The 19,515-nt window shown below is 36.3% G+C and overlaps 1 protein-coding gene across 6 annotated transcripts; it reads left to right on the forward strand.

Moving 5' to 3' along the window:
* Nucleotides 1-1,353: 1,353 nt before the first annotated feature.
* LOC131947522 (galectin-4) lies at nucleotides 1,354-16,908 on the forward strand. 6 transcript variants are annotated; one of them, XM_059308760.1, is made up of 12 exons: nucleotides 1,354-1,483; nucleotides 9,587-9,633; nucleotides 11,992-12,083; nucleotides 12,266-12,467; nucleotides 12,938-13,063; nucleotides 13,590-13,622; nucleotides 13,805-13,840; nucleotides 14,019-14,054; nucleotides 14,403-14,435; nucleotides 14,816-14,904; nucleotides 15,176-15,392; nucleotides 16,137-16,908. In XM_059308760.1, the coding sequence occupies exons 1-12, from the start codon at nucleotides 1,459-1,461 to the stop codon at nucleotides 16,251-16,253; spliced, it is 1,053 nt and encodes a 350-aa protein (XP_059164743.1). In that variant the 5' UTR covers nucleotides 1,354-1,458; the 3' UTR covers nucleotides 16,254-16,908. The 6 variants fall into 6 exon arrangements, with proteins under 6 accessions (XP_059164743.1, XP_059164747.1, XP_059164745.1 ...); XM_059308764.1 differs by lacking the exon at nucleotides 1,354-1,483 and adding an exon at nucleotides 2,701-2,797; XM_059308762.1 differs by lacking the exon at nucleotides 1,354-1,483 and adding an exon at nucleotides 3,342-3,705.
* The last annotated feature ends 2,607 nt before the right edge of the window (nucleotides 16,909-19,515 follow it).

Raw genomic sequence — 19,515 nt, forward strand, 5'->3', positions numbered from 1 at the left:
CATGCCCGGACTCAACTTTAGACATAAATCACCTCGGGTGTCTTCCCATCATTACGTGCCACTCATGCACCTGCATAGAGCTCGTAGCCCTTAACGATCAGAGTGAGCCGATAACATTTTAATTAAAATTTAGATTTCCCTGGCCTGCTCATCCCCAATATCTTAGATTAACCCCTTGGGTTTCCGTAACTAGTCCTAGTCACCTTAGCCCCTTTAATAAGCACCCAAGTTACCATTTTACTTAAAAATAAACAATATAGTACCAGCCAACATGCTTACTTAAGAATCAACAATTTGGTACCAGCCAACATATATATATATATATATATATATATATATATATATATATATATATATATACATATAGGCCTATATATATTTATATGTTTCTTAATGCATATATATGTATATATATATGTATTTATAAATTATCTATCTGTCTGTCTACCTGTCTGGACCGAATGGACACTTGCCTGATTGCGACAAATGCGCGAAAGCCACTTCCACCTTACTGAAATAAAAATGTAAATACATTTCTTTGAACTAGATTTTGTGTGGCATTTTAACTCGAGCTGTCTTTGTTTTTGTGTGTATCTGTATCTGCGTGTATCTGTAGCCTGAATTGTCTGTGTTTTACTGGATATGTGCGTGTCACTGACTATCAGTATGGATGCGCTGGTGTATCTGTTTAACTACATAAGTACGTGTAACTACACGAACAATATGTATCTCTGCTTGTGTGTACCTCTGCATATTTATCTATTGTACACTTATGTTTTATGTATATCCCTGCATATGTAGGCTTATCTGTCGTATACTTATGTTTCATGTTAATATTGTTTATCTCTGCTTGCGTCTATAAGCATATAGTGTATTAAAAAAAAATAATTTTATTTACAAAAAAGAAAATTAATGTAGCTATCCTGAAGAATGTTGTCTAATCAAATATGTTAATATGATGAATGTTTAAAAGTCTTAAAACACCAGTCGCTTAGTCAGCTGAAAAACACGACAAGGTCCCTGCTAAATATCCCCCCCCCCCCTCCCTGTGTTTTATCGCGTCATCCTACAGTTTACTGTAAATTTTGGATACTGGTCGTGGAATACAGTCAATCTTTTAACATTAGTTTTCTCTCCCGTGTACTATTGATACATTGATAAATTCATCAATCTACAAGCATTTTCTCTTAAGCTATATTTAGTTCTACTTAATGCCTGTACAGTTTAAAAACAAACAAAAAATGTTTCCGCGGAAAACAGTTTTCTGAGAATCTGCTAATTTATCCGCGGTGTTTGACCTAGATTAGTCACACCGTGAGCGGCTACTGGTGAGCACTATCAACAGCCCGTGATCCCAGACCGTGAGTCAAGTTTGGGCCATCGATTTCTGTCTGGCTGTCTCTCCCTAGCTCAGGATATAACTGCATGACTAAACCGTACTCAATAAACTAAACCATAATGCCACACAAGAAAAACAAAAAGGGTGAGCAATTCTTATATTATAAAATATTTTACACTTCAAGAGCTTGACACATATAGATTTATCTAGTTAAAGCTGTTTTTTAAATAACCTGACTATCTCATAAAAAAAAAATACTTTTTTTTTGCCCACTCCTTGTAATCAAACGTACATTCACATTGTTTTTTCATCGGACCGATAGATATGTGATAAGTGTTATTGTTCACATTGACTTTTCTACAGTATCTGAGTGAACAGAGCTTTAAGTATAGAATCTGAATCTTCCACAATAAAATGCCGAGCTATCAAATTTCGATTTTAGACTGCTGGCACTGTCGGCAGCACGTCCGCCATTTTGTCCTCCATATAAAAACAATGCATACCTTGACCCAGTGACCTACTTTGCCGCTGTTTAGTTCCAAGAAAATGTGAGAAAAGTGGAACCGCACCGGGTGACACCATTTAGGGGGGTGATACCAAGGCAAACAAATAGCAAAATATATAGAGAAAAACTTGAGGGGAGGGGGGGGGTGCAAATCGAAAATGTGAAAGTTTGTCCCAGGGAAGGGTCGCTACGCCTCTGGGAGGGGGGGTGGGTGACACCGGGTGACACCCGACCTCGCTACGCCACTGGGTTATACACATCGGTTTTAAAACTAAAGAGGGTTATACACATCGGTTTTAAAACTAAAGAGGGTTATATACATCGGTTTTAAATTCGTGTCGTCATGTATGGATGACACCTAGTGAAAAAAAAACTTTTTAAAAACATACTAATTATTGCTTCTCTTGGGGTAATTTTTAAAGCGATCAATCATTGAGTAAACGGAAATATTGACAAATGTGTGTGGAGCGTCAATATGAAACTGATCTGTGCCATAATTCAAGGAAAACTGTATGTAAAAGGTCAAGATGAAGTTTAGCTATACCATGATTCGGGGCATATGGTTTCACATAATGAGAACCCTTGATTTTAAATTACAAATTACGTAATTAATGTGTTTTGGTTGAATAAAAAGTCGTTACAACATTTATAATTTTTTTAGATTTTTTCAGTTAAAATTTTTCTTTTGAAAAAAAAAAACTCAATAAGAAAAGAAGGAGGAAATAAAACCAAAATTTCCCCAAAGTTTGTCGCGGACTTCCTGTTACCAGTGTTACTGCTTTGTCAGGTAGAGGAGGATTTGGGGTGGGGAGGGAGGGATATATGACCAGGTCTCCGATTTATCTGTGTTAGAGATTGTGGTGCAAGCCCACGATTAAGAAAGAGACCATAAATTTGACGCAAGTTTTAACTGACAACTGCACCATTCCAGTTGTGGTTCAGGTTAGGCTTAGGTAGGTCCCAGATAAACAGTTAATCAAGTTGTTTGTTTCATAATTCGTTTCAGGTAATTTTAGTTATTAAGTCAATCTGGATTTGTATAAATAATGTATATCAATAATGACGTAACTCAAACACACCTATCCGTCTGCAGGATCGGTAATGTCGCCATTAATTAATATTGGATAAATTATCATAACCGCGTGCTTAGTGACTCATCCCTTATTAATAAATCAATACATCAACACACGTTTTTAAATAACGCTTTAAATACTGCACACTTCTTGAATTCACAATTTAGGCATCTTTTCTATCATTTATTTATGCGCTTACTACTGATTATGTCACCTTTAATTTAATGCACCACGGAAATATTTCTGAGTTTTTATTAATGTAGCCTCCAGCATTAAATTGTACCCCCTTCAACGTGTACCTCTCCCAAAGCTGATTAATCCCCATTCATTAATTTAGTTTATTAGCATGTTCTCGCCCAGTTGATGACAGCTGTGTAGCATATCACGTGACATCTGCTGACATTTTCCTGTCCTCAGGCTAGGGTGCAGTTGTGTAGGCAACTGAACAAAGTCTTATGTTAGGCGAAAATTCTATGAAACCAGGTGTTGGCTGTTGTTTTCATTGAATAGGTTAGAGAAAGAGTAGTTTCTTGTTAAAAAAGAGTCAGGGAGAAAATCGATTCGTTCATAAAAAAGGTAGAATCGATCCTACCAGGCTCGCGAAAAAAAGCTGCAGGAGTTGAGTGAATGTAGGTCGATTGTTTAACCTGACGGGGAGGGCTGGGGTGGAGCGCTTCTGGGAAACAGCATTCTTTCTTGTGAAACTCACAGAGTGCTGCACTTTCTGTTTAGCTGAGATATTAGCTGTGTAGGTCTGCAGAGGAGAATGTCAGGAGTTTACATGACAAGTAAGTGTTGATGCTGTTGTTTTATCTAGTTGTAAGAAGTTTAAAATGTAGTGACATTACACGTGAATACTACTCTGGCGGTTATGTTACTTTTATTAAATACGTGACTACTATACTTACAGTCAACATTGTCTATGGTCAATATGTTGTCTGGACAGTCCAGCGCATGATCTGGATCTAACCCCCTACCCCACCCCCCGTACATGTCAGGGATGTGGGATGTTATTCACCTGTTATTTAGTGTACATTTTAGTTGCTGTGCATTTTGTGATGTGTAGTGTGTGATGTGGAAAGGGGGGGGGGGGTGATTCAGCTAATTAATGGAGGATGACATGTCACTCTCGGTTTTGATATAGAGACTGTTAAGTTCTAACCAGTTCAAGGTTGAACAAACCAGCAGATGTTGTAAGGTTGAACTTACCAGCAAATGTTGTGAGGTTGAACAAACCAGCACATGTGAGGTTGAACTTACCAGCAGATGTTGTGAGGTTGAACTTACCAGCAGATGTGAGGTTGAACTTACCAGCAGATGTTGTGAGGTTGAACTTACCAGCAGGTTGTAAGCCACCAAACACGAGGCAGATCATCTGCTGCTCACCTGGTAAAGTTGACACTGTTGGTGAAACACACTAACCAAAACTATAAGCATTAAAGAAGAGATGTGTGGTGGTTGTGGAGATGGAGAGAAGTTGTACTATAGATTTGTTGTAGTAAAACTAAGTTTCACCTTATAACAACGTCTTTTTTTCTGGCAACCTGTAACGTTCTGGGTAAAAACCAAGACCCATATGGGCCGTATCGTATTCAGTCCAATATCGATTAAAAGGAATGGCCGGCCACGGCAAAGTGAAAGAAACCCGGAACTTAAAAGTGTCAGGTTAAAGAATTCCCCTTGTTTTTCTACATTAAGGGCCTACTCCACCTGACAATGTACCACTGTTTCACCTGTCAGACCTATTCCTACATCAACACACCACCTCAACACACCAACATCAACACACCACACCAGCATCAACACACCACACCACCACACCCCACCAAAACAACATCAACAGACCACCACACTACTCGAACATCGACACACCACCACAACACAACACACCAACATCAACACACCACCAACATCAACACACCACAACACCAACATCGACACACCACCACAACACACCAACATCAACACACCACCAATATCAACACACCACAACACCAACATCGACACACCACCACAACACACCAACATCAACACAACACCAACATCGACACACCACCACACCAACATCGACACACCACCACAACACACCAACATCAACACAACACCAACATCGACACACCACCACAACACACCAACATCAACACACCACCAACATCAACACAACACCAACATCAACACACCACAACACCAACATCGACACACCACCACAACACACCAACATCAACACACCACCAACATCAATACACCACCACACCAACCTTGACACACCACCACAACACACCAACATCAACACACCACCACACCAACATCGACACACCACCACAACACACCAACATCAACACACCACCACACCAACATCAACACACCACCACATTAACATCGACACACCACCACAACACACCAACATCAACACAACACCAACATCAACACACCACCACACCAACATCGACACACCACCAATCAGACCTATTGCTACATCAACACACCAACACACCACACCAACATACCACACATCAACACACTACCACCCGACACCAACATCAACACACTACCACACGACACCAACGTCGACACATTACAATTCAGACCTATTGCTACACCAATACACCACAACACCACACCAAGCCCATAGCTTTGTATGTTGGGCTTCGTATTGTAGCTTTAACTAGACCATTAACCCATAGCTTGACTTGCTAACTCGAAACGTATTATGTTTAGTTAATACCACGTATCTTTAAATGTACGACGTCATAAAATCCACTATCCCTATCAGAGGGTACATAGCCTACACAGTGCACGGGATTCTTCACCAACTGTAGGTCAGGGAGCCTAGACTTAATGGGGCTGAATGACGCCAGTATCCTGTGTTTCAGCGAGATACTTGATACGTCTGTCATTGTTATAGGGACGCTTGTTTTGCCTGAATTATCTTCTATCAGGATATACAAGATAGACGGGCAATGTCTGAAACACATCGTCAAGTTTAAACAAAGTGCAGTCACGTCTGTGAAAGATTTAAAATGTTCAGTTGATAAGGCTCTATTAATTAAAATGCCAATGTGTAATTACTGTGTACAATTGTTATGTCAATTTTGATAAGTACACGTGTTTGTGGGTACTAATGTATGTAGGTGACAGAGTCCCCGTATACATGAAACATGCATGTGGTGCTGTCTGTGTGTGTTGTTGTCTGTGTGTGGTGCTGTCTGTGTATGTTGCTGTCTGTGTGTGTTGTTGTCTGTGTGTGTTGCTGTCTGTGTGTGTTGCTGTCGTGTGTGTTGCTGTCTGTGTGTGTTGCTGTCTGTGTGTGTTGCTGTCGTGTGTGTTGCTGTCTGTGTGTGTTGCTGTTGTGTGTGTTGTTGTCCGTGTGTGTTGCTGTCTGTGTGTGTTGCTGTCCGTGTGTGTTGCTGTCTGTGTGTGTTGCTGTCTGTGTGTGTTGCTGTCTGTGTGTGTTGCTGTCTCTGTGTTGCTGTCTGTGTGTGTTGCTGTCTGTGTGTGTTGCTGTCTGTGTTGCTGTCTGTGTGTGTTGCTGTCTGTGTGTGTTGCTGTCTGTGTATGTTGCTGTCTGTGTGTGTTGCTGTCTGTGTTGCTGTCTGTGTGTGTTGCTGTCTGTGTGTGTTGCTGTCCGTGTGTGTTGCTGTCTGTGTGTGTTGCTGTCTGTGTGTGTTGCTGTCTGTGTGTGTTGCTGTCTCTGTGTTGCTGTCTGTGTGTGTTGCTGTCTGTGTGTGTTGCTGTCTGTGTTGCTGTCTGTGTGTGTTGCTGTCTGTGTGTGTTGCTGTCTGTGTATGTTGCTGTCTGTGTGTGTTGCTGTCTGTGTTGCTGTCTGTGTATGTTGCTGTCTGTGTGTGTTGCTGTCTGTGTTGCTGTCTGTGTGTGTTGCTGTCTGTGTGTGTTGCTGTCTCTGTGTTGCTGTCTGTGTGTGTTGCTGTCTGTGTGTGTTGCTGTCTGTGTTGCTGTCTGTGTGTGTTGCTGTCTGTGTGTGTTGCTGTCTGTGTATGTTGCTGTCTGTGTGTGTTGCTGTCTGTGTGTGTTGCTGTCGTGTGTGTTGCTGTCTGTGTGTGGTGCTGTCTGTGTATGTTGCTGTCTGTGTGTGTTGCTGTCTGTGTTGCTGTCTGTGTGTGTTGCTGTCTGTGTGTGTTGCTGTCTGTGTTGCTGTCTGTGTGTGTTGCTGTCTGTGTGTGTTGCTGTCTGTGTATGTTGCTGTATGTGTGTGTTGCTGTCTCTGTGTGTTGCTGTCCGTGTGTGTTGCTGTCTGTGTGTGTTGCTGTCTGTGTGTGTTGCTGTCTGTGTGTGTTGCTGTCGTGTGTGTTGCTGTCTGTGTGTGTTGCTGTCTGTGTGTGTTGCTGTCTGTGTATGTTGCTGTCTGTGTGTGTTGCTGTCTGTGTTGCTGTCTGTGTGTGTTGCTGTCTGTGTGTGTTGCTGTCTGTGTATGTTGCTGTCTGTGTGTGTTGCTGTCTGTGTTGCTGTCTGTGTGTGTTGCTGTCTGTGTGTGGTGCTGTCTGTGTATGTTGCTGTCTGTGTGTGTTGCTGTCTGTGTTGCTGTCTGTGTGTGTTGCTGTCTGTGTGTGTTGCTGTCTGTGTTGCTGTCTGTGTGTGTTGCTGTCTGTGTGTGTTGCTGTCTGTGTATGTTGCTGTCTGTGTGTGTTGCTGTCTGTGTTGCTGTCTGTGTGTGTTGCTGTCTGTGTGTGTTCCTGTCTGTGTGTTGCTGTCCGTGTGTGTTGCTGTCCGTGTGTGTTGCTGTCTGTGTATGTTGCTGTATGTGTGTGTTGCTGTCTCTGTGTGTTGCTGTCTCTGTGTGTTGATAGCCCTATGACCATCAGCACGTCCTTGCTTAAGACTTATATTTATAGATTTCTACATCTAGTTAGGTAATGGTGCCACAACCTAGGGTGCAGCAGTATATGGTAGCCAATCACGCGATCAAGCTACGGTGACACCATCCGTTGTGTGTGGTGTTAAGGGGGGGGGGGGAGATTACAACTTCCTGTGTGTTGCTCCCTGAGATAGCAGTCAGTGTTTCTTCCAGGCACCTCTTCATGGGGGGGGGGGGGAAGAGAGGGAGTCTACCGCCCACCCTCCCCCGTACGAAATGGATTTTATACAGAAAATATATACTTTTAAAATGTCAAGTGCACCCCCACCCCCGGAGAAAAAATCTGGAAGAAACACTGATAGTACTTCCGGTGTCGCCCTACCCACTGACGCTAATGTAAATAAAACTATTGTATAAGATCATGGAAGTATAGCAGTGAAATACTGATGAGTGGACTCTAGCGTTAGACAATATTAGGGATTAGGGTCTGTGGCAGGGGTTTTTGTAGACATAAATGGAAATGATAAATGTTCTAGCCCCCTTCCACAAATTCAGCTCTTTCGTAATTGTTTTCTCCAATCCCATCCCATTGTTATCCCATCTTTATAATCCACCGTCGCATGATAACACAACATGGACATTGCCCAACAGTGTTGTGACTAGATTGCTAAAAATAGCTCACATAGTTGCCGATGAGTGTATAAATGTAATACGACTAGCTTTAATTAAAGGTCAAAGTTCACAGACACTTAAAAGATAAATAATAGAAGATCCTGTTTGTTGAGATCATTCATTACAGAGAAAACATTCGTGAATGTAAGTAGGATATTTTGTAAAGTTTAAACTGGTCAACACATTTAGAACTTTATTTAACATTAAATTTCTGTGCGACATTCAATCGTGTGATTATCAGTAGGGCCTACGCTAAAACATGGGTTCAACGGTTAAAACAATTAAAATTAAATCACGCGTTTAACAGCTAAACTATTTATTCACGTGTTTAACAGTTAAAACTTTATAGTCGTTTAATGACCAAAACAATCAGAGGTAAGTCATAAGTCAACAAGACATAAGTCACAGATAAAACAGCAGAGGGGCTAGGCCCTAACTCTAAAAACAATAGGAACGTGTGTACGGCGATGTAGGTCAAGGGTTGTGTCAACACAGTGCACACATGTGTGTTCTTTGCGGACATTTTTGGCTCGCTCTGACATCCCGACACGGTTAATTATGGTTGATTTTATTCTCAGAGTTAATAAGTTATAGACCTAAACTGAAATGGATTTAGGTCTTTATGCCTACATCCATCAAAACACTAAAAAGTAATTGTTGTAGCAATTTTGTGTTTTAGATGGTGTCTGCTCTAACTCATACATAAACCTGTATGCCTGTATGGCAGTGTCTGATCTATCTATTTATCATTAAAGTGAGGCTGGAATAGTTTGATATTTTGTCAGTGTTGAGTAACCAAAATGTATTATTTTTAGACTTTGTCCGCCCACCGGTTGTTAGATTGGTAAGAGATAACGTTGTCATGGAGACTCAAGCACACTAACACACTAATTCACGAACACAGCAAACATTTTACACGTTTATATCATCTTATCTCTAAGTCAATAATCAAAACACACTACCGTTTATTGTTACCCTATCTTATTTTTAGTGAAGGGCTAGTAGTACTAGTATGATTGTTTTAACTGTAACCTCGTTTTTTTTTCCATTTGGAAGGATACTTTCAATTCATTGAACTACGTTATATATCACAACCACTTATGTTATCTACAGCCTGATAACATATAGATCTACGTTATCTAAAAACATTTTGTAAGACAGTCTCTAATCTTATTCGTCAACAGCTCTGGTACAGAAGGGTCCGGGACTGTATGAAGCTATGGGTAACAACGTAAGTAGAGAAAATATTTTAACTCTAAGATGCAAAAAGTCTGGCATTTTTGATCTGCTATTTGGTGCGGTATTTAGAGAAAAAAAAAGTGCTAACTAACATACTAACAGAAACAAAAATCACTTTACTAAAAAAGTAATATACTAAAGTATTTGACGTTAGTAATAATTAGATCTAGATATATAGATCTAATACCTAGATCTAAATATTATTTAGTAGGCCCCCTAATATTTAAATGGACACCAGCGAGTTGACGAGATTCCTTCCGTAATGTTGTTGACATGGAATAAAAATGTGCTTTTTTAGATTTATGACCATAAAACTAATAAAAGATAAAATTTTATTAAAAACTAAAGCCTAAAATTAATTCAGAAATATAATATTTTTAGAATTTAGAATCAAGTTGCAGATCCAGAGAACTTGAAAATAATTTGTTGAGTTTAAGGCTACATTTCTATTTATTTTCATCAAGCCTAAGTTATAACCCGATGTTTCACTTTCGTAAGACAAACATTGATTGGCTGTAAAGGAACTCCGTGATCGATTTCTGACAGCCCCACTTTATAGTTATTTTGTTTACAAAACTTTGCAGATCAAGTTTTTAAATAACTATGCAAATTTAAACACCATGACCTATTTTTTCTATTTTTAGCTTACATGTGTACAATAAAATTTATGGCGGCCATTGTTTATGTCGTCATTACACGTGAAAACCATCAAATTGTTTTTGCTTTTTTTTTTAAATTTTTATTTAGTTACCGAAAATATTAAAAACATCAAATACATCCAATCTTTAGTAAAGTCCGAAAAAAACCAGACAGACAGGATTTGGTAATCCCTTAGTTTAGCGTCGGAAATTATTGGGTAATGTTTGTTGAGTTTCGGTAATTAGAGTTACGGTAAACCATGGTTTATTTGACCATTGAAATATAAATAAATTGAAAGTCGATTGTAGTAAATTAATGTTTTAATTTTTTAAGTTTAATCGACAAAAGGAAACAAGAATAAATATAATACTAGATTTAAATTAGTAGATCTAAAAATAAAAACATATATAAATATAAATAATGTATCAAATGTAATAATTTAATGTTTTTGGCTTGCAGCGGATTTGCGACCATTAATTATTTAAATCTAGATCAAGCTAGATATCTAGCTGCTAGGCCAAGTAAAAAAATCTAGATTACGAAAATAGTAAAAATGATTACAAAATGTAAAAATGATTACAAAAATAAATCTATCCAAATTTTAAACATTCTGTTTAAAAATAAAAGAAGACGCCAAATAAAGTATGGTTTACGGTACTTCCGGTGAATTCCGGAAGTGTGTGACAGACTTTGTTATTGTTTCACTGTTTTTTACTGCTATACGATTCCGGAATAATAACCGACGCTAAACTAAGGGATTACCCAGGATTTTATAACCATTTTAATTGTAACTACGCCGTGCAAGATTTTTAAATGAATTTAGATCTAGAATCTAGATCTAGATCTAGATCTAGATTTCTAGATCTAGATCCTAGAACTAGATTAGATCTAGATCTATACACTGACACCTCTCAAATACATTTGAGACGTTTCTCGCTGGTGTCCATTAGATCTAGATCTAGTAAACATGTAAGCAAAGTAACCTTTGGAATAATTGCTGGTGTATGAATCTAGATTCTAGATAGATCTATCTAGACTCTAGATTAGATGGATCTAGATCTAGTTAAAAAATCAAAAATTTTAAAAATAAAAAATCTAAAACAATTTAATTAGAATCTAGTCTAGATCTAGATCTAGAACTAGAGTCTAGTCTACTTTGTCAATGGCCAATGTCATTCATGGTAACCAAAACATAAAAAGCAAAATTTTGTGTGTGATCTGTTTCTTGTTTTATAATGAAAATCTGTTTTCCATTTATTAATTAAATAAGGTTTGTAGGCCCCTAGAGTTTAAACTGTATTCAAATTGTGATTTGTTAGTTAAAAGAATTTTTAATAAAATCTTATAAAACAATTAGAATCTAGATATCTAGATCTAGAGTCTAGTCTACTTTGTCAATGACCAATGTCATTCATGGTAACCAAAACATAAAAAGCAAAATTTTGTGTGTGATCTGTTTCTTGTTTTATAATGAAAATCTAGATCTATATTCATATTACTATTCTGTATGTAGCCAAAATATGATTGACAGATTAAATATAATTGACATATTAAATATAATTGACAGATTAAATATAATCGACAGATTAAATATGGTTGACAGATTAAATATAATTGACAGATTAAATATAATTGACAGATTAAATATGATTGACAGATTAAATATAATTGACAGATTAAATATGATTGACAGATTAAATATAATTGACAGATTATCCTCCCTTACTCTGGGCACATTCCTGGCGGCATCCATGTTGGAACGGATGTTGTGATAGCTGGCAGGACTCACCCAAACTTTGACAGGTATGGACATTGCAGTTCAGCATTATATTTTAACAGGACATTTTTAACAGGACATTTTAAGCAGTTTAATTTAATCCATAATTAATTAGATCTAGAATCTAGTAATTAAAATTACAAAAAAATTAAAATTCTTTGAACAAATTGTATCAGTATCAGAAATCAGTTTGTGGAAATATTTTTAGATTCAGCATCAACTTGTGTGTTGGCCCCAACTTGGACCAAGATTGTGCTCTTCACTTCAACCCGAGGTTCAACGATGGAAAGGTTGTCAGGAATCACAAGCAGGCTGGGAACTGGGGCAGTGAGGAAACTTCTGGAGGGATGCCATTCAGACGTGGACATAATTTTGAAATGCATGTTAAAGTAACACACCAGGGTTATGAAGTAAGAATATAGTCATAACAGTTTTTTTATGGTCCAAAATATTTGTTTTTGTTGCTAAATGTCCTGAGCTTAGACCTCTAGCCAGAGGAGGTTCAATGGGCCAGCAACCGATCTAGGAGAGAAAGTTCTAAAATAAAAAAAAATGCTGCCTTGTAGTTTGTTCTTGGTTTAACAAAACCTACATATTACATAAGGCAAATCCAGAAAGAAAAGCAGGCTGAAATCAGAGTCTGCAGCTTATAACAAGTTGTCATGTAATGTTAATTGTGTTGGAAGAAATCTCTTCCAATTTTACAATTAAGAATGAGGAAGAAGAATGAAGTTAAATCAATTGACTAAGTATTTTAAAAAATTTCATGTTAATCACATTGTTTGCAAATCTATGAGACAAATCTAAAGAAATGATGTTTTAATTAATTAGTGAGAAAATCATTTGTCTCTGTTTAAGACACATCCCCATTTTTCTCCAGATAAAAGTCAACCACCACCACTTTTGTACATTTTTCCACCGACTACCCAAAGAGAGTGTACAGTATGTCCACATTGCAGGTGACTGCAACATTACATTTATTCAGTTCCGTGGAGCACCATCTTCTGTAAGTATTTGCTTGTGTTCTACATTATAACCTTTACAACAGCCTCTATCTGACTTTAAGCTGCCAAATTGATTGAAGATTTTATAAATCTGTTAATTTTGTTTAGTTAAACTAATGCATTTTTATTGCCTATTTTATTTTATGGTAATAACAAAATTTCAGACTTTTATGTAAATAATTTAATGGTAGCCTGCATTTTTAAAAATAATTTATGATTATATAACCTTATTGACATATTTCTTACATTTGTATACTTTTCTTCAAAAAAGTCTTTAACAATTTTGAATTTTGCCTGTTATCAAAGGGGAAATACTCTAAAATTAAACAAACTGCAAATCATGCTTAGTTGCCTCAATATTAAGGTGTTTGAGTTTTTCTACAAATTTATTACTAATTGAACAAATTCTCTGTGAGTCTAATTTAAAAACAAACCCCATTAACATTTATTATGTATTTTCATGTTGTTTATATATTTAAATATTATCCCCACAAATGTTCATTCAATAATTACATAATATTGTTTCAGTTCCCGGCGGTACCCAGCTATGTTCCTCCTTCAGTAAGTTTCATTTTAAATTCTTACAACATTCTTGTTATATGTTCATTTAAAGCAGTGTCATTAAAAATGATTATAATAGCTTGTATAAATATGTTTGGTTTTTGTTTTTTTTAATTTAATTCTCATTAATAAATGTTTTTGTTTTAATAAATTTAATAATGATCAATATATTTTTGTTTTAGTTCCCAGCTGCCCCAAGCTACCCAGCTGCTCCATCAGTAAGTAGCCAACATGAAGATTACTTAAGTATGAAGTCAGAAATTAAGTTAATTGCACTTCACCTTAGAAAAATTGTCCTTTTTTTTTGCTTTCAGTTACAGTGTTATCAGTTTTTAGACAAATTTAGACTAGTGTTAATTAATGGTAACAAGATTAAAATTTTTTTTCTTCTAACAGTATCCAACTGGCCAAAGCTATCCCCCTGCTCCAGCAGTAAGTCAATGTCTTATACACATATTAAAGTAATGTAGACACTTTAAAGTAATTTAGATATTTTAAAATAAATTGTTTGTAGATATTTAAAAGTAGACAATTTTAAATATATGGCTTAAAGATATTTCAAAGTAAATTACTTGTGTATAGTTTGAAGTAATAGAGACATTTTAAAGTAACTTCAGTAGTTTAAAATTTATTCCAATTAAGTGAATAAATAGTTATACAGGAAAACAAAAGCTGATCATTACAAAACCAAGTGATTGATTAACTAAGTAATGAGTTTGTTTTAATGGAGTCATGATTGATTTTAAAAAATTCAACTTTTGTTAAATCTTCTTGTAACAGTATCCTGCCACAGGAGGTCCTATCTACAACCCAGTGAGTTTTTTTTTTTCTACTGTCTTTTAGTTTTTACTTCTAAGTGTTTCTTGTGTTCATTATCTTTTAAACAAATTATATTAATTAACTTCCTTATATTTCTATTTTTTTTACTGTCTTTTAGTTTCTACTTCTAAGTGTTTCTTGTGTTCATTATCTTTTTAAAAAATTATATTAGTTAACTTCCTTATATTTTTATTTATTTTAGTGTCCATGTCTCTAAAGTTTATTCTGTTTTACCTCATATTTCAAAACTATTTAAAATCATGTTACCAAAGTTTTTGTTTTAGTTTAGTCATCCTGTTTTAGGCACTTATGTTTGGAATTTTCTGTCAACTGGTGAACCTACTTAAACTAACACAACCTTATATCTCCTACAGCCAGTACCTTTTACAACTCCCATCCCAGGGGGACTGTATCCAGGAAAAATAATCTACATCACAGGAGTTCCTTTCCCTAACCCAAGCAGGTACATCAGTAATTTCTGTTACAGCAGTTTTAAATTTATGCCATAGTTACTTATCTATTGCTATAATATAGTTAGTATTTGTCGACTGTAAAAAATTATATATTTCTTGTTTGTTTTTTTTAAATAGAAAATAACAAACTTTCAGTTTCAGGTTACTCTAGTTGTTTCTGAAGAACTGAACACATTTTAGCAATGTTTTAGTTAATTTAGTTTTTGATGTATTTATTTCATCTCCATCAGAAGTTTAACCAAATGTAAATTATGTCTCCAGATTTACCATCAACCTGTCTTGTGGCCCCTTTGATTCAGCAGACTTCGTCCTTCACTTTGATGCCAGATTTAACTTCGGTAGTGACAGGAACCAGGTGATCAGGACACACAAACAGTCTGGTACCTATGGGTCAGAGGAAAGGCACATGAGTTACTTCCCCTTCTTCCCTAACACCAACTTTGAGCTGATGATCCTGACAGAACAAAGTGGCTTTAAGGTCGGCTTCTCATCTTTTTTACCAGCTTCAAATAAAATTTCTCCTCATGCTTTGTCTTGTCTTGGTGAAATCTTGCCAATAAAACATTACTATTTCCAACTAAACCAATTTATTTCAAACTTGATACAGGTTTAGTTCCACTGATTATGACATGGGCTTTGATGTAATTAAATCTATTTTTAAAAGAATTATTAAAGATTGCTTTACACAGTTTTAATAGTGTTGCATATTTCAACACATTTGTTTTCAACCAGTGCTGTGAAGTTTTTTAGGAATGAGGTTTTGTTTAAATAATTGTAAATATATAAAAATCGCTCATGATAATTGGTTTTTATATATGTACTAAAATAAAGAAAGTTAAAGTCTTTTCTTTGAATATAATAATCCACAACTATTAAAATAACTATTACTAAAAACATAGTTTGCTCATCAAATCCTAGTTATAGTATTCACTTGCAAAAATATCACGAAGGCCTGTTTATATGTGGCAATGGCCCTACACACATATTCTAAACGTAATCAATACATCGCAAAGCAATCCATTTATAGCTATATAAAAATCATGCATTATTATATTTAAGGAAAATCATGTTAATTTATTATTTTTGAGACATGTTTAAAGCTTGTTACTAAAAACATGCTGAAATATTTTTTTGCTATTTTTTTTAATTTGCGGCTCTGAATTTGTGAATGTTTACAAAAATTAATTAAAATCTATGATTAACAAATGAATTAACCTTACAGATCGCAGTGAACAACCAACATTTCACAGAGTTTTACCATAGGATTCAACCATTTCAAAGAGCAGACCATGTGATAGTGACTGGGGATGTGAGACTGACGCAAGTCCGCTTTCAGTAAACCACATTTGTTGTTAAACGGAGAGGCACTGTGCATTGTTGACTGGTACTTTTGTCAGATTTATGTTGGGATATTTCAATTTATGTTTCATATTTTCCTGTTATACACATGAATAAAGTATACTTATTTTATCTTTAAACAAACTCTTTAAGTGTTAGAACATTTTTACTTTGCTTTGTAAACTAAAAACGAAATACATTTTTATACATGTGTTAATTTCTATCTTTATAACTTGTCACAAATTTACATGACTACCCACAGGATTAGTTTGACAAATATATAAGTACATATAAAATATGTATACCTGTACACATTTTTATTGTTAGCTTGTAATAGCCTATATTCATGTGACATAATTGAATCTATTTAAAATGTTTTTAAAATAATTTCTAGACATTGTTTTGCAATTTTTAATACTAGATCTTATGTAATCAAAACATTGTGTAACCTTGCTATGTGAATGTGCAGTGACCAACTGCAGTAGCTTGTTAATATTGTAAAATGAAAGACACCCATGACCCAACACAATAAATCAACATCCTTGTTTTATAACCAAGAAAAAAGTTTGAATTCAAGTGATTGTACTTTAAAACAAACATTGTAAATCTTAATTTGTTTTAAGTTTTATTATTTTAATAAAAAGGGAAACAACTCAGATTTTCTTGTGTGTTGTAACATCATTATCACCATCACTCTCAAGGACCCTGTGAGTGGTGAAGGGTGCAAACACACCTCTCCATGATAGTCGATTTAGTATGATTCCTCCAAGTTGGAACCATAATATTCTGGCTCCCTGTGCTTCACTGACAACTGATCTTTTCCAAGTTTGTTTTGGCCTACCCTTTTTCTTATTTACTTGGAGATTCCAACGTAATTCACGTATTGCAGTTCTTGTATGAATTGTTTTTTAACTAATAGTATTTTGCCAGTTTTTCCCCACAATTACGTGTTCTCTGATTTTCTCATATATCTTAACAGTGTTCACATATTTTCTTGTTGACTACATCAAGGAACAGAACACCAGTACGTAGTTGGACATGCTAAAGCTTAGTTACTTCCCCTACCCCTGGCGTCGATTACTAAAACCTAACTATTTAAAAATGAGAAAATGTTTTATTTTTTTAATTTTAAAAAATTTAATTAACTTTAAAATACTTTAATTAATCATTATAAAAATTAATTTGTCGCAGAGCATCATACATTTTTAGAGAAAATTAAACTCAAAGTGAACAATTTTCAGATTTTAGTAGAATTGCAATACTTCAAAACCGGCTCCTCAAGGCAGGCATTGGTAAGAAAATGTGTAGGCTACATGACTAGCATACATTGTAATAGATAAAATGTCAGAAGATAATGTTGATATCTTACACAATCAACTTTATAGTGAAATTAGAAATAGAATATATTTTTATCATGATTTTCTTTGAAAAGTTTTGAAACAACTTCCACCTTGTTTATCTGAATCAAGGCACAGTAAAACTAATCTGAAAGATGAAAGTTTAAGATACATATGTTATGAACCCACATTGTAAAGTGGAAGTAATTCTGGAAGACATCTTTTGATTTAGAAAGATTCTCTTGACACGTCTATCTTAAAATTGACAAAAAAAAAACCCCAATAAAAAACAACTTAAATTGCGATTCCAACATGTTTTATTATGTACATATATCTATTAGTAAAATAATGTGTCACCATTATAGGTAATTCAATTGTCAATAATATGATTGGGGGGGGGGGGGGTGGGGAGAAGCTTACACAAAACCTCCATAAACTACCTTCCACACCACACAACAAAGGTGGTTTATGCTCATGTTATCTATTATGTAGACTTGTAGACTGAAGAGTTCTCTGGTATCTTGTGATACATAGAGCTAGGACAGAATCAGCTGTCGCGTGATCACAAGCGTGTCTACAGAATCAACGAACCATTGAGTTGTACATGTTTAGCCTGCAGCAAGTAGAGCTTGCGTTATGCTGGCAATATTTATCGCCCACACTGAACTACACTATGTCATGACCTTTGGTATGTCTCGAGTTCGGATCTCGGTCCGTACTTGGGACAGTAGAACGTCTCTAGGTCCAGCCAGCTCCGGTGGGCACCTGCCTCACGTTGTGGAAAGTAGAGGCGGCCGTGCATGGTGCTCACCACACCATCCATTCATATACCGAGGTCTATACTTTATTTTTTTAAAGCTACACTCATTTGTTTAACACATGCTACAAATTCTCGGCAAAACTTGAATCTGTTGAATGGCTTTGTATTTTGATTATTTCTTGAATTCATCTGCATATAATTTATATTATAAATAGAGAACACCGAAATTATATGTAAATAAAACGGATTTTTAAAACATTAATTTTACGATAGGGTTTTTATATTTTAAATTACTTTTGACACTCAATTAAATTAAAACGAAAATGCTTCACTGACTAGCTCAGGTCTCACTGACTAGCTAAGGTCTCACTGACTAGCTCACGTCTCACTGACTAGATCAGGTCTCACTGACTAGCTAAGGTCTCACTGTCTATATCACGTCTCACTGACTAGCTAAGGTCTCACTGACTAGCTAAGGTCTCACTGTCTAGATCAGGTCTCTCTAACTAGCTCACGTCTCACTGACTAGCTCAGGTCTCAGTGACTAGCTAAGGTCTCACTGACTATATCAGGTCTCACTGACTAATACAGGTCTCACTGACTAGCTCAGGTCTCACTGACTATCTTAGGTCTAACTGACTAGCTCAGGTCTCACTGACTATCTTAGGTCTAACTGACTAGCTCAGGTCTCATTGACTAGCTCAGGTCTCACTGACTATATCAGGTCTCACTGACTAGCTAAGGTCTCACTGACTAGCTCAGGTCTCACTGACTAGCTCAGGTCTCACTGACTAACTCAGGTCTCACTGACTAGCTCAGGTCTCACTGACTTGCTCAAGTCTCACTGACTAGCTCAGGTCTCACTGACTAGCTCAGGTCTCACTGACTAACTCAGGTCTCACTGACTAGCTCAGGTCTCACTGACTAACTCAGGTCTCACTGACTAACTCAGGTCTCACTGACTAACGCATGTCTCACGAACGTAATTTTAAAATATAACTGTGGCCTTGCTAACGCCTTTTAAATATTTTTTTTTCTCATGAGAATAGCTTTCGTGGAAAAGAAACATAACCCCCGAATGAAATGTGTTCTTGTTCGCAGACATCCGGCGTGCAATCCGATGAAGGTCCATTACCAGTGGCGTAGGCAGGGGGGGGGGGGGGGTC

The sequence above is a fragment of the Physella acuta genome, unplaced genomic scaffold (assembly GCF_028476545.2).
Source record: "Physella acuta isolate Inbredline_101_S28 unplaced genomic scaffold, ASM2847654v3 ptg000596l, whole genome shotgun sequence".
In the NCBI taxonomy this organism is placed as follows: domain Eukaryota; kingdom Metazoa; phylum Mollusca; class Gastropoda; family Physidae; genus Physella; species Physella acuta.

Excerpts from the sequence above, each read along its gene's own strand:
- LOC131947522 (XM_059308759.1), top strand. The coding sequence starts at position 9,025 with ATGCCTACATCCATCAAAACACTAAAAA. Across the intron at positions 12,084-12,265 it reads ACTCACCCAAACTTTGACAG|ATTCAGCATCAACTTGTGTG; the intron begins GTATGGACATTG and ends AAATATTTTTAG. Across the intron at positions 12,468-12,937 it reads TAACACACCAGGGTTATGAA|ATAAAAGTCAACCACCACCA; the intron begins GTAAGAATATAG and ends ATTTTTCTCCAG.